General features: G+C 41.8%; 1 protein-coding gene and 1 long non-coding RNA gene across 4 annotated transcripts; one reads left to right on the plus strand and one right to left on the minus strand.

Annotated features, from left to right (window-relative positions):
* The first annotated feature begins 1,566 nt into the window (after positions 1 to 1,566).
* On the plus strand, positions 1,567 to 4,641 carry LOC116221539. Its single transcript, XR_004164179.2, has 3 exons — positions 1,567 to 2,092; positions 3,403 to 3,693; positions 4,002 to 4,641. It is a non-coding gene; the product is annotated as an uncharacterized LOC116221539 (long non-coding RNA).
* On the minus strand, positions 4,632 to 13,881 carry prr14 (proline rich 14). Of its 3 annotated transcripts, none has more exons than XM_031572554.2 (9): positions 13,770 to 13,881; positions 12,549 to 12,678; positions 11,720 to 11,882; positions 11,283 to 11,326; positions 8,435 to 11,029; positions 7,988 to 8,129; positions 7,515 to 7,624; positions 7,331 to 7,399; positions 4,632 to 7,112 (listed from the first exon to the last, which is right to left on the minus strand). In XM_031572554.2, the coding sequence occupies exons 2-9, from the start codon at positions 12,593 to 12,595 to the stop codon at positions 6,791 to 6,793; spliced, it is 3,492 nt and encodes a 1,163-aa protein (XP_031428414.1). In that variant the 5' UTR covers positions 12,596 to 12,678; positions 13,770 to 13,881; the 3' UTR covers positions 4,632 to 6,790. The 3 variants fall into 3 exon arrangements, with proteins under 3 accessions (XP_031428414.1, XP_012681289.2, XP_031428409.1); XM_012825835.3 differs by having other exon boundaries at positions 7,988 to 8,132; XM_031572549.2 differs by lacking the exon at positions 13,770 to 13,881 and adding an exon at positions 13,439 to 13,756 and having other exon boundaries at positions 7,988 to 8,132.
* Between the last annotated feature and the right edge of the window lie 367 nt (positions 13,882 to 14,248).

Consider the following 14,248-nt stretch of genomic DNA (forward strand, 5'->3'; position numbering starts at 1 on the left):
AATTTGTAGTAAAGATTTTTACTTTGCAATCCAAATTTTTCCTCCACAAACAAAAATAGCTAAAAGGACAGCCATCCTTCCATGTCTATAAGCTAGAAATGGACTCGTTTCTCAATTCTCTTCGTTTGGTCCAAAATAACCAAAAGAATGATAGACTTTTATGTCTCCTTGTGACAGAGCGCATTGCGACTGTCACCTAACGCGGTGGTTTCCCGCCAGATCATGATCACGGATTATAAAATACGTTCTGATGGACAGAAATATGAACGTTGTATTATGTGATTATATGGTGTGGTGTGCTTAGGTATGATGCTATGGGTGATTTAACCATGCATGGGGTTTCTGTGTGCAATGATCAGTTTAGACAAGATGTTTAGCTGCGGACTGTGTGAAATGGCAAAGGTAGTAATATAACAATGTACATATGTAATGGGTTGTGCCAGTATGCGTGTAAGGAGAGAATACCGTGCGCAACGGTTAATTGATTAATGCACGTTTAATGGTAACGGCCAGCTGTTTAAATATGTGCCGCACAGCTCAGTTGGGGGAGAGATGTCGCTGGCGTGAGCATACCTAAGGTGACTGTTATGAGAGACAAGTGAATAGCTAAGTGGGCATTGTCCCGGTGTTTGTTTTATTTTGCATTCAGTGTTTTGTTTGTTTGTGTTGTCTGTTAAACCTGCCGGTAGCTTATAAGACAATTAAAGAACCCTTTTTGGAAGTACTGTTTTGCCTTCATCCATCCTTAAGTCTGACCAAACCAACCGCTCGGGCACACTCCTTTACACTCCTCCACACAGTTGTGAAAGGATAATTAATTCTTTCGTCTTTTTTTTGTTTTGCTTTGTATTTTTGTTTTCTCTCTGTTGTTGTCATTGTTGTTTCTCTGTGTATTTCTTAATGTACTCCTGCACCGATATAATGTATGCTGTTATCTGTGTTGCTGTATTCTTTTGTTTATTTATTTACTACGCATCAATACAAATAAAATAAATGCATAAATAAATAGGCCTACCACAGCATACAATACAACACCACATGGCTTAAGGACATGTTCTTTAGGGTCTGAGTCAGCTGATGAACCAAATAGGCATAGGTTACTTATGGAATAACACAAATATATTAGGTTATAGTTGTATAGCACTTGACGGTTTACCCATGGATTTAACATGTGCCATGCCAATAACATGGATTAAACTGTTTGTGTGTGTGTGTGTGTGAGAGAGAGAGAGAGAGTGAGTGTGTGTTTGTGTGAGAGAGAGAGAGGAGGGGAAGAAAATATTTATGTTACCACCTGCAATATCCATGACCTCACAATGTACTAAAAAACAAGGGAAGGGGGGTGCTAGAGAAAAGAATGATGTTACAATCTGCAATATTATTTCACAACAACAAACAAGGAAGTCATTCAAGAAACCATTTCCTCCTAAAGTACACACCTTTTTCCTGCCACACACCCCCCCCCCCCCAACCCTCCCCCCTGAACAATAATTAAGCCGTAATGAAACTGTATTTTACATTAGTGACAGTACAACAGTGATGACACATACAACTCGATGAGTAATAAAATGAGACTCAAAGCCAAGGCTTGAATGGCCTACTAGAGAACAAAAGAGGAGCGCCTTACTGCCCAAAGCCAAAACCCAGCCCATGTGGGTGGAGAGAGGAGGAGAGTGGATACCAGGGCTGCGAGGCGTGTAAGTTTCACAGGAATTCAGTTTCACTCTAACATTTAACCTCAGCGACAGTGGTGCGAAGTGTGTTCTTTCTCTCAACTTCACCTACCAGAAAGCACACGACAGACTAAAAAAAGGATTTTACATTGTTTTAAGGAACTTGGGATCTAATTATCTTAACATTGTCTCAGTTGGAATTACAAGTCTCATTCTTTGTCTTTTTCAAATTAATCTTGGATTCTTACAATCCACTGAAGAGCTAACGACTGGAAAACCAGAGACCCCTGCCAAAGCTCTTGTATTCAAGCAACAATTACTTGTGTTACTGGGGGTTTGCTGTTGACACACAGGACTAAGGGCCCTACTGTGGAATTTCAAACAGTCCCTGAGCACTAAGATCAAGTCCAGGCGAGTCTGTAAGTACAAAGACATAATGACATTCTATGTTTTGCTGTCATTAGCTGAGAAGAAACCAACAGATTATTTTCATGCATTCCAGAGACTTGACTTGAATTGACATCTTTCTTGATCAATATGCTCAAAGCAAAAAGCAACCTGCTTTTATGTTAAATACAAAGAGGGTTCTATGTTAATTTGTTTAGGCCATTCTGGTTTGACAAATGGTAAATAAGGGCTGTAAAGTCAGTTTGACAAATTCATATTATATATGAAATATATTATGGATAAAACATACAGCTTTATGTTAGCACTGATAATTTGAAATCTCAGGAGAGGACATGTTAAGGGCCAATGTTTAACTTGTCTTATACAATCCTTTCATAGCAAAACAGAACACTTTTTATGTAAACCAGTAAACCACAGGAAGGCAGTTATTTGCAAGTAGTCTGCAACCCTGTGAAGTGGGTGAGAAAGTTAGGGAGTGTAGTAGAGGTGAGGCCAAATAGTGTTTACTGACACTGATAAGATCTGTGTAGATACACACGCTGTGAATCAAGTGACTAAAAGGTTCAGATTCTTTAGTGCCGAATGCATTCTTTTCCCATGTTATTAGACTGAGGAAAATTGTGAGGTAAATGAGGTACGAAGGAACTAGGGATCAAGAGAGAAGAGCAACAAACTGAAAGAATAAGACAAAAAGACTTTATACACTGTGGTCAGACATGTAGTCACCAGACATGGTAAGACAAAAATTCCCCAAAAACTTTCCAAGTTATGGTGACATACTACACTTCATCATACCAGTTCCTCAAGCTTCTCAATAGCAGAGATGAAACACAGTTTAAGACTTCATCCTAATGGTCTGTTCAAAAAAAGAAGTGGGTGGAAAATGTTGGCAGGTACAACCTGAATACTGCAACTGTACACTACCATTCCTTGTACTCCTTGAGAATTTACCAGTCTCAACTGGCTACTCTCTGACTCCCTGATTGCTGAGAGCAAGTAGGCGCACTGTGATATCTGGCATTCATTAACAAGCCTCGGGACAGCTTGTTTTCCCAGCTAAAATGTGTTCTGGATCTATATGGTATTCAGAAAATTGTGTTATCCTAGTCATGATAAGAATCTGCATGAAACTTTGTTGAGACAGTACCAACAATGCCATCCATTATTTTTCTGACAAGAGCAATGAACTCCAAAACTATTAAGAGCTATTAATTAATGTTACGTGCTTGGTACTGATTTAGCAGCTGTTCTCTCATGATGTGCACATCCTCTCTTTGTCTCTGAATATATTTCTCCCTTCTATCTTGTGCCCTGTACACAGATGTCCCATCCGACCAATGAGACTATTTCATCTGCGGTGGGGAGCGATGAGGAGGTCCCACTTCAGAACCCTGGGGGGACACGGGACAATGGGGATGGGGATGACAATGGGAATGACTCCAGCGGTCACGGGTGCCAGCTCTCCATCAACCAGTGTCTCGATTCCTGTAGCCAGCGCATCACTTCCCTCTGGCCCTGCTGCCATGACAGAGAGCACAGGAGATTGGCCATCTGGAGCACTATCTGTGGACTGTCCTGTGTTGGATGCACAGCTTTGATTTATTCTGTCAAGGTACAAGAGCAACTCAGTGTAATACATATGTCTGTTAATGGCTTTAATAGAAAATCAAAAATCAATATTATCAAAAAGAGAAGTAGTTATTCCCCTTTTTCATGCACTACTTTAAAGTTCACTTTCATAGGGCAGATGTAGTGTCAGGTTGTGTAAAGCCTTAACAATTCAGCAAACTAGACGGGGGTGGTCTTGGAAGATACAGTAATCCACATGTTGTCATAGCCTTGCTAAATAGTTAACTGTACAGGTGTTCCATGTGTGTCATATTACAATCTCTCTTTTTTGTCATTCATTCAATGTGACAGGCGCAGGAAAGAAGAGAGACTGACCCAGAGAAGGCACAGCTCTTTTCCGACAAGGCCAGGTGTCATGCTATAGTGTCCATCATGCTTTGTCTGGCTATTCCTGTCCTCGTCGTGGTTCTGGTGTTCGGGGCATCTTATGTTCTCACTTTAATAGACTAAGACAAAGTTTGGCCTTCTGTTTCTGGTTGAAGACACAAGACGCAGGAGAAAACTTTGCTGAAATGCATTAAAGTTACTCAAGGAAGCCCAACCGCCAACATTCAAGGATATGACTGAAATGAGCACTAATGTCAGTTACATTACAATAACAATCTGGCCATGCACTTGAACCCACCTGAGCATGTGACTGAATGGCAATTCTTTGAAGAGTGTTGCCTTTTACAGAAGAACAAACAGCTATGCTGAGAAGTGAACCAAAGTTTATCTCACATTGCTGCAGGAGCATTTCCACGAAATTATGTCTTGAGTGGTTCACCAGTACTTCTTCTGCAAGAGAAATGAAAGCGGTCCAGTTCAGTGTTGCCTCTGTCCGCTCGTGTAAGCCTGAGGCTTGCTATCTGGTTCATATCTGGGTGGTGCTCTAAAATCAAGCTAAAGGAAGGTTGATGAGCCCCGGACAAAAGAAACTGGTTTGCGTTTCAGACAAATATTTTTATTGGACCTTAATTGCACATTAAGGTACACATGACCTGCTGGACGGACTGAGCTTAAGAGTGGTACTCTCTGTAATCACTTGACTGGGACTTGATTCTTCTTCTAATTTTGGCATCATGAGAAACATTCTTAAGAACTCTGGCTGCACTGTTAGAACGAAGTGTGTCCTCTTACTGTTACAAACAAGGGAATGCTCTTCACTTCAGAGAGAAGACCAGCCACATCATCCTATTGTTCTTAAGAGTTCAGTTGAATTTAGCATGGTTACAAAGATTGTTAGTTCTCATGAGACAAGGAACATTATAGTCAGTCCATATACTAGCCCAGACTGCTTTTAGAATATATTCACACTGTATAACAATTGTATGTGTTTCATTCTTTTACATATGTTTTTTGTACATTGCATGTTTTCAGTACTTCTCAATAAAGGAAAAACAGCACTTTACTCAACAGGCAGATGGCAAGAGGGAAGGTATCTTTGTCAAAACAAATTTGGATCCATTCATGTAGATTATGAATGTACAAGGAAGAGAAATTACATTTATTCATATAAAACATTATAAAAACTCCAGAGAATGACCCCCTCTATATATACACAAGACAAAAGATACAAAATATGAGCTTTTCGTTACATGCCATGGAGATTATCAAAAATATACAGAAAAATCATCATAGCAAATGTTCAAACCATAGAACTCACAATGAAGTGTATATTTATTCAAGTTATAAAACGCTGTCCAGAAACATCAGTTAACAGCATCTTGATTTCCAATGGTGGATCACAACACAATGCTTACGTGATAGGATCAGATTTCAAACTCCTCACTAAATAAAAAAACTGGAAAATCCAGTTCATTGGCCAGATGAAAAACATGGGAGAAACTTTTGTATCAAATGTCCCGTCAGTGTATTTACTGAGGATGAAAAGAATGGCCATGTCTGGGATTAGTTTACAATTGTGACGCTACAGGGATGTGAAATTGAATCCCACTTCAATGGTTATATTAACAACTGTACATTCACCTTGATGCCTAGTTGATTTGTACCAACACAACACTCACTTACATCACATGCAAACCAATTGACACAAAACAACTTGGCTTCAAAATGCTGAAAGTGGTATAAGTTTGAGCTGCCATTTGACAATGAACCAAACCATCAGAGTTTGACAAAGCACTGGACTGCAAAACCAGGAGTGATGATGCAGTTTCTTCTGCTTGATTTGAAGCCATTTCCCCTATCTGGGACAAGCTTAAAACTCTGTTCTGCAGTGTGCGCTAGAGAACTGCAAGTTGCTCCTTGCCTTGCTCAGTAAAAGGTAAGGAACAACTTACAAGAGGGAGCACCATTACATAGTCAATCTATGGAAGGCCTGGATGAGCTGCATAAAATGTTTTGGCACATATATATATATATATATTTATAAAGAAATACTCTCCACACCCATACAAGGACTTTTTCAATTATGGAACTTCTAGTTAGTCTTTTTTTTTTTTTGGTTGTATGCTGAAATGGTATGTTATTATTGAAGGCCATGAATGATAACACTGCCCTGTTTACAAAGACACTACAATGAGAAAGACACAGTCCCTGAGCTATGGGTACAGGTAATGTATGTACTAAAGGGCCATGCCATGACGGTAACCATATGGGTCTTTCTATATGTCTGCAAAGGCAATGGGCATGACCACAATTGCTGAACCAAATCAGTGGAGGCAAAGCATAGCATATATACACATACCTACATTCACCCAATTTCAGGACTTACCTAGATCAGTCATTTAAGAGAATAATAATAATTATAATAATACCTTAACATCAACAACAACAAAAATTACATACATACAGCCTTGTATTTTTGCTGCATGCTTGAGACAAGTATATGAGGGGGTAAAAAATGCGCAAAACAAAAAGGCAGGTGTATAGCTGATAGGCCAAGTAAAATCAAATCAACAACAACGAAACCATACGTACAAATGAACACCTACAAAAGAAATTATGAGATCACACAAGACTAATCCTGGAGGGAGGTGTCCAAACATCCAAAACGAAATACAAACATGGAGGGATCTTCCAAAGTGCTAGAGATCGCCATCGTGACTCCAGCCTTTAAAATTCTGCATGGGTTTCTCATCTCAGCTCGTGCCCTCGTCCATCAGGGACATCAGGGAGTCCAGCTGATCCAACTTGGAGCACAAAAGGGAGTCCAGGTCCTCTGGCCGGGGGTCGTCCTGAGAGGTGGACCACGCTCCACGCCGGGGTCTTCCGCCTGAGGATTGCCCGCTGGTCTTCTTCTGAGTGCTGCTACCGGTCCCTGCACAGACCAGTGGCTTCCGGAGCTTTCTGACCAGGCCTAGCTCGGGGAATTCAACGAATCGCTTTACTCGTTTCTGCCCAAGCAGACAATGGGAGCCATCACGCCGTTTGAGTGGGGCCTCAAAGATGGTCTCTAGGCGTCTAAAGGAGGACACAGTGAGTGACTGAGTGAATGACAGTGAGGCTACAAACAATAAGTGCTGGACATTAAGAATAAATCCTATCATTTAGGAGCAAGCAGCTAGCTCACTGACAAGAAATGCTGAAGATCAGGAAGATACCAACCACACAGTAAGTATTGGTAAGTGATTTTATCAAGAGGATTATGGTAGTATTGAAGTCTAGAAAGGGGAACTGACCCTTCTGCTGGTTTGGTGAAGTTTTTGTTGGTATAGATCTCTTCAATGCTGAACTCTTTCTTCTTTGGCCTGTTAGAGAATAAAACTGCTCATTACATACTGACTACTGTGCCATGATGCAGGAAGAAATGTATACAGGAATATAGCCTTACATGTCCGTTATAACAAACTTGTTCATGCATACCTGATTAGTTTGGGTAGACCCATTGGGGTAAGATTTTTAAGAGGCTTAGGCAAAGTTTTACGAATGCGTATAGATGAAACCTTTCCCTGTTCGCCTTGCTTTGTTTCCATCTGTGATGGGGTAGATTCCAACAGTTGCATTTTGGGTGAAAACAAGGCAAAAAAATTAAAAACAGTTAATACTGTTCACAACAAGAGTGTGACTGTAAATGAAAACTACAATGTTGTTCTAGAATGTAATTATTATGCAACAAAAGAATGTTCTAGAAAATAGATTTTTGTGGGAGTTCTAGAATACTACGTTAAAATATAAAACCATAGATACAGAACATCACTATTCTATCTCTGTGGACAAATAAGAAATGACATCAGGAGAGAATATTTTAAATGGAAAGAAAAGTGTCTAATGTAGGCCAGACATTGAGTGTGAATTAGTAAATAACCAGATGAGAACTGAAATCATGTCAATTCTACCTTAATTTCTGAATCGGAAAGAGCTTTTTCCTCAGGCATTTCTCTCGACAGCAGATCGAGATTGACACTACACCTGTTCTCCTCCCCATCCTCAGACTGCTGCCCAGAATCCTCCTCACCCTCTGAGAAGACCTCAGAATGGCTGCTGTGTGCAAAAAGAAACCATGCAACTTCAATGATCATGCCTTCAATTACTTATGAAGGCTTCCATCGATAGTTAATTCATTACCTTTGTTGCAAGAAGCAACACTAATTTAATAGTACTCATTATAGTTATATTAACATTTATTTAACATCAGTGCAGGAAATATATATACCGCCTCTGCATGTCCAGGTGACAATTTCAGTAGGAATTTAATCCAAACAGTAAGGGTTCGACTTATTATGCCTCTTCGGTTGGGTAGGGGCCAACACATCAATTACGATTAGGAAATGTAGACAATTTACCTGCAATCTTGGGATACAGAGGCTGAGAAATGGCTTGATCTGGGAGGGGCGCTGCATGTGAAGCCAGGGAGCGAGTGATGGACGGCAGAGCTGGATGCAAAGGGCGGGGATGAGGTGGAGCAGGACAGGGTGGCACCAGGGCTTAGGGAGGAGGAGGAGGAAGAGGAGGTGGAGAGGCTATCGTCATCATGAGCCTTGCGTTTCCCTCTGTCTGATCTCCTCGACAGAAAAGCCAGGGGACTGGACAGAAAGCTGGAAACAAGGGCCGTGAAGGAGGTGGACGGGGAGGCCGCGATGGGACAGAGTGGGTGGGACGGGCTACCGTATAGACCGCCTCTACCGGTGGGGTACACCTCCTTGCGGAGACACAGCGGTGCAATCTCCCTCTCTATCTCCACACTGCAAACCGTGTGTCGGCGGGCACGCTTGGAAGGTGAGGGAGGGAGGTGTGGGGAGGGATGCAGGACGGGACGGTGTGGTGTGGGCAGAGGGGGGGCTCGGCCATGCAGGGGGAGAGTAGGGGATCTCCAGGGTTGGTCATGGTGCGAGAGAGAGGGTATCTCAGGGCAGGAGTTGCTCCGCATGAGGCGATTGGAGCCGCTACCTGTCGCAGTGGCCTCAGGGACCTTCTCCGTGTCCATGAAAGCGTTGTCGTCTTCCTCTCCGTTATCAGTGCCATCTACACAGTTCTCCTTTGTTGAAGACGACGGGGATTTCCTCTTGAGCGCTTTAGGACATCCTCTTTCAGATGGCATCCTTTCACTTTCATCTGTGGAGTTCTCCTTGCAGATCTGTTCCATGTTCTCTTGCCTGCTCTTCTCCCCACTGTCACGAGTCTCAGAGACGCTCTTATCCAGCTTGAGAATGGAGGCAGACGGAGAGTCGTCAGGAAACTCGTCGTACATCTGACCCCGTTTCTTCATCAGCCTTCTTTTTGTGCCTCTGCCACTCTTGGAATTTGATTGTTCTAGGGCTGTTGTACTTAGAAGTGACCCTGTTGAGTTTGACAAGTTAGGTGAAAAAAAAAAGCTGCCCTCATCTTCAGATTTCAATTTAGTTCTGTTTGTTACCAGGTTGCTATCGTCCAAAGCAGCAGTCTTCTTTGCCGGCTGCCTGGGCTTTCGAGACAATGAACCAGTGATGGTGTCCTCGTTGTCTCTTCCATTCGTGCTGTTGTCGTTATGTGACTTATCTGCATAAAAGCTAACGGCAAGGCAATCTGTGAAACAATCAGCATACTCATTTTCAAGTTGGTCAACTTTTGCCGGGGCAGGTGTTGACTGCTTTGATCTGGCCTGTCCTCTTGTCAATCTATTGCTCCCTTCCAATTTTAGTGCAGCATCTGACATATCCACCTCTGACATTTCTATGTCCACAGTTGACTCATGCGAACTTGAGAGCAGGTTCGTTCCAGAATCAGTTACCCGATTGTCTGATGTCTGTGTGTACAAAATATCCTCAGAGATTTCCAGCCATTCGCTCAAGCATTCCTTCGGTGAAACATCCTTCTTTTTACCTCTTCTCCTAGTAGCTCCTTCAACTTTTTCTGCTTTTATTCTCCTCTTTGCCTTCACAGCCCACTCTAGATCAGTTTCCAGCGGCTTTCTTGTCCGCTTCCTCTCTTCGGGTTGAGGTCGTTTCAGTGTGGCCTCGTCATCATTCTGTGGCAGGCCAACCTCTTCATCTGATGACACGCAACTGCTTCTCTGACTTTCACCTTTCTCCTCTTCGCCTTTGACTTTCTCATTGAACGTCACTTTTCTCCCCATACCTTTCTGCCGGCTATTTGGCCTGTATGCTGCAAAGGGTGCTGGAGTAACAGAGATGCTCTTGGGCAGTTTCCTGGGGCTTGAACAGATTTGCGCGTTCTGAACGGCGGTGCCTTCTTCAAGGTCCTCTTGCGCCGGTGCCGCGTCAGCTTTGGAGAATGAGTCAGGAGGCGTGTCAAAGACAGATGAATCAGGCAACCTGATCGTTTTGGCATCATGTGCATCATCTCCATCATTGGATGAGCTGGAGTCGCCGCAGTGCTCAGGGGGCCCACCGAGGACAGACTGGTTACTGCAAGATTTAGGTGGGTCTAGATGAACCGGCTGCTCATCCCTGAGCAGGACACCACGTGTCAAGCGAGAAGAGGCAAAATCACATTCCCTTTCTGGTGGCTCCACTTTACACTTCAACTCTCCCGCTGTCTCCAAAAGTTCACCGTCTCCAGTGACCTCATTGGAACTTCCATCAAACTGTAGTTTCTGGGTCACATGGGCCTGCTGGTTGTGGACGGAATCACTGCTGTTGTCTGCCGTTTTGTTAAAACTCAAAGCTCCCCTGTCATGCAACCCTATCGCGCCTGAGGACAGAGAGTCAGTTGGTTTGAAAAGACGGACGGGGCTCATCACGATCTCTGAGAAGCTTGCCATCTTGCTTTTGAAAGAGTGTAACAAGGGACCAATCACCCAGCGCTTCGCAGCAGTTGGGCTCTCAGGAGTGTCTTTGTCCTTCGCTGAGTCACAGGACTTTTCAGAGGTGGTGCAGTCCATCTGGGCTTTGGCTGAGGGGAGCGCCGTATTCTGACTGGAGCCTCTTACACCTTTGTGTCTATGGAACAAAGAGAAATAGACCATGAATAAAAAAATTTTTTTTTTAAAAAGAAGCACACGTACAACCTCCACCTAAAGAAGAATATTACAATTACAGAAAACTTCACCTTCCTGGAAAAGTCAGGTTATATTTGAGTAACGTTTACTATTATCCATCCGGACAAACTTGTTAACGAACAATATGTATTATTTGGAATAACCAAAAAAGAATTTACAAAACAACGGCAACAACAAGAAAAGTCAACACAAACCTAAAGGACTTGCTAACTGCAGTGTTTTCATCCCCACAACTTGCCTGAAAGGAAGAGAAATATAGAAATAAATAATAATTAAAAAAAAGGTATGTAAATTTCTGATCCATATACAATGAAGGTTGCAACTTGTGAAACCTGCGAACATGTTAAGATCACTGAAGCAAAATTAACATTTTGGCACAACCAAAATACCATGGCTCACTGAACCTTGCATTCAGTAACCTAACAATTGAACACATCGCTTCTCTGCCATGTATGCTTGGGTGTATATGATTTCAAGAAGTGTACATATGTTATTGAATATGCTTCCGTTTTTAGATATACACAAACAATAAAACCTGCTAACAAACAAAACAATAGTGTAATGTTCATCTTTCCCTTAATAGAGGAAATCTTCAGTGTCACTGATAGCATTTTTAGAAGAAGACACTTACCACTCTTCTGTTCCCTTCTCTCTTCGTGGATGCTGTGGTTATTTGGGACTGTTTTGGTGCGGCCTTGAAGACTTTGGGTTTAATCCTGTCCCTGGTCCGACCAGAGGTTGTCTGTAGTCTTTCACTACGCCTGTGCTCAGCCTGTCCTTCTCCATTGCCACAACTGAGAGTAAAGGACAAGTGAACAAGTGCTGGTTACTGAGGAATACTATGACATTTTGAAAGCAAAAAAAAAATGAATCCACATATTTTTACATGACATTTGACCAACTTACCAATACAAATAATATATACATATTTTTGCATTAATGGTAAAGTTGAAGTTACAGAACTTTGCAAAACAACTGGTTGCAATAAAACCAAATGTGTGGTTCAAAAACAAAACTAAAAAGGTCTACGTAGGAGAAATAAAACAGCCTCAACTACTACATTAAAAACATTGGTGTTGTAAGTTGAAGATAACCAAGAGTGTAGGTCTGCAGCAGCAATCTTGGTTTTGAAGGGATATATACAGAGAAAACAAGGCTTCTGGCTTCTATTTATGTTAAAAACCAGATGGCTCAATACAACCAACTGCACTTTTTTATAAGTAAACATAATATAGTCACTACAAACCAAACAGTACATTTTTGTCTCACTGAGTAATATATATATATATATATATATACACAACATTTCCAAGCGGTAGACTAACAAAAGGTTGCATTTCAGATTCATGAAACGCCTTTACAAATGTGACTGGAGACAAACATGTGCAAGACAAAAACATACAGAAGATTCACAAACACACAGTGTATCATGCAGGCTATGGTTACAAGGCTGATGGTACCTGGGTGAGACAGAGGAATGAGGGGGGATTTGGGGTTTAGGTTCCATGTCATGGGGTATGCAGAGAGTGGAAGGGCAGCCCTTGGCATCTCCTTCCACTGGACGGACAATTTGAGGGACCAACTCAGGAACTGAATATTTGATAACAACAACAAAAACCACAAGCACAGCACACACAGTATGAGGCATAGGACACAAAGCATGCAACTGATGGAAAATGACAAGAGGGAACATGCACTACAGTTTAGAGGCTAATTTAAATATTGCATAGGAGGTAATTGTGGCGATTGAAAATATTATTTCCATTAACCAGGCAGTCAACATAAGAAGTACATGACATCAAAGGCAAAGTGCCATCAACTAAATGTAACTCAATTATCTAAATGTAAACCTAACGTACATGCTCTTTTCTCATCTTGTCTGAAAAACAGCTAGCCTGCTATGCTAACGTTACATTAGAGAAGCAAATATTTTAGAACACCAACTTCAATCCTCTCTGATAGAACCTTCGCAGCAGTTAAACAATGCGTATTGTGTAGTGTTGCTGCTGGCTAAAAACCTCAAGCGGAACCAACGTGGGTGAACTCTCAAACAAACTAACGCCAAAGCCGGTCAATTTTAACCATTACAACGTATTGCCTTGTAATTGTGCCATACAAAAAATGACAGACCACTCAATATGTAGACTCTATGAAAAAACATCTGAATTGGTTATCTATCAAACTGCTGATGGTTGTTGTTGTTGTTTTCATCAAGTCCTCGCCTCGCCCGGCTTTTATCTGGGCAAGCTAAATGCTAACCACTGATACACTTTGAGTTAGCTATTGAGCTAACATTAGCTGACCATATTTTAGACAATCAAAACACACATGGCTAACATAATGCCACAACCTTTAGATGTTAGTTGGCGGTGCGCAGCCGTTTAATTTAAACCATCACAACAGCATTCTGCTGGAAACTATATCACCGAGGCAGGTTCATTCACCACTCACTCATATGAGATGGCTCACTCGCTAACGTATTTTTCTAATCCAATGGCTAGACGTTCGCTACAGCACAACAGCTAACATTAGCCGGCTAATGTTAATCTAGTGAGGTTTCCCTTGGTATAACGATTACTGGTGGCTAGCCACTTAACTAACTGTCAACACAACCATGTAGCAATTAACTATTCCACCGTAAAAACGCATACCATAAAAAAATGTATTGCAGTTACACTTACAAATCAACCAAGAGTTTCAGATGGGATGCTTATTACATCCGTTCAATTTTACAAACATCATAGTTCAGGTTAAGACAGACAGGGAGACACACAGGCCCCGCCCTAGTTTTCATCGAAGCCAATGGCTCTTCTTCAGCACTGAGTCAAACTAAAATAGACTCCAATCAGAAAGTTGCACAAGCTCCCAAATGTCCCTCCCGAAAAACGCACCAATGGAAGACGCTAATATAGATTTTCTTGTCCAATACAATTTTAGGAGGGAGATTGTGTTTGGCCGAAGATAACCAATGACAAGGTGAGAAAACCGCATTTGTCCCAGAGTGAACTTACTCCAGAGACTTTGCTTACTTCATTTGTTTTAATCGTCTGGCTCGAATCTTAATTTACCCCACGGTTTCATACATTACAACTACAAAAGTACAACTGCCTATGTCAATCTCATGAATGTGCCTATTTTGTTAATACTGCTGATATAAAAT

This window comes from Clupea harengus, chromosome 1, assembly GCF_900700415.2.
Source record: "Clupea harengus chromosome 1, Ch_v2.0.2, whole genome shotgun sequence".
Classification (NCBI taxonomy): Eukaryota; Metazoa; Chordata; class Actinopteri; order Clupeiformes; family Clupeidae; genus Clupea; species Clupea harengus.

Excerpts from the sequence above, each read along its gene's own strand:
- prr14 (XM_012825835.3), bottom strand. The coding sequence starts at position 12,595 with ATGGAACCTAAACCCCAAATCCCCCCTCATTCCTCTGTCTCACCCAG. Across the intron at positions 7,400-7,514 it reads GGTCTACCCAAACTAATCAG|GCCAAAGAAGAAAGAGTTCA; the intron begins GTATGCATGAAC and ends ATTCTCTAACAG. Across the intron at positions 7,113-7,330 it reads TTCACCAAACCAGCAGAAGG|ACGCCTAGAGACCATCTTTG; the intron begins GTCAGTTCCCCT and ends GTCCTCCTTTAG.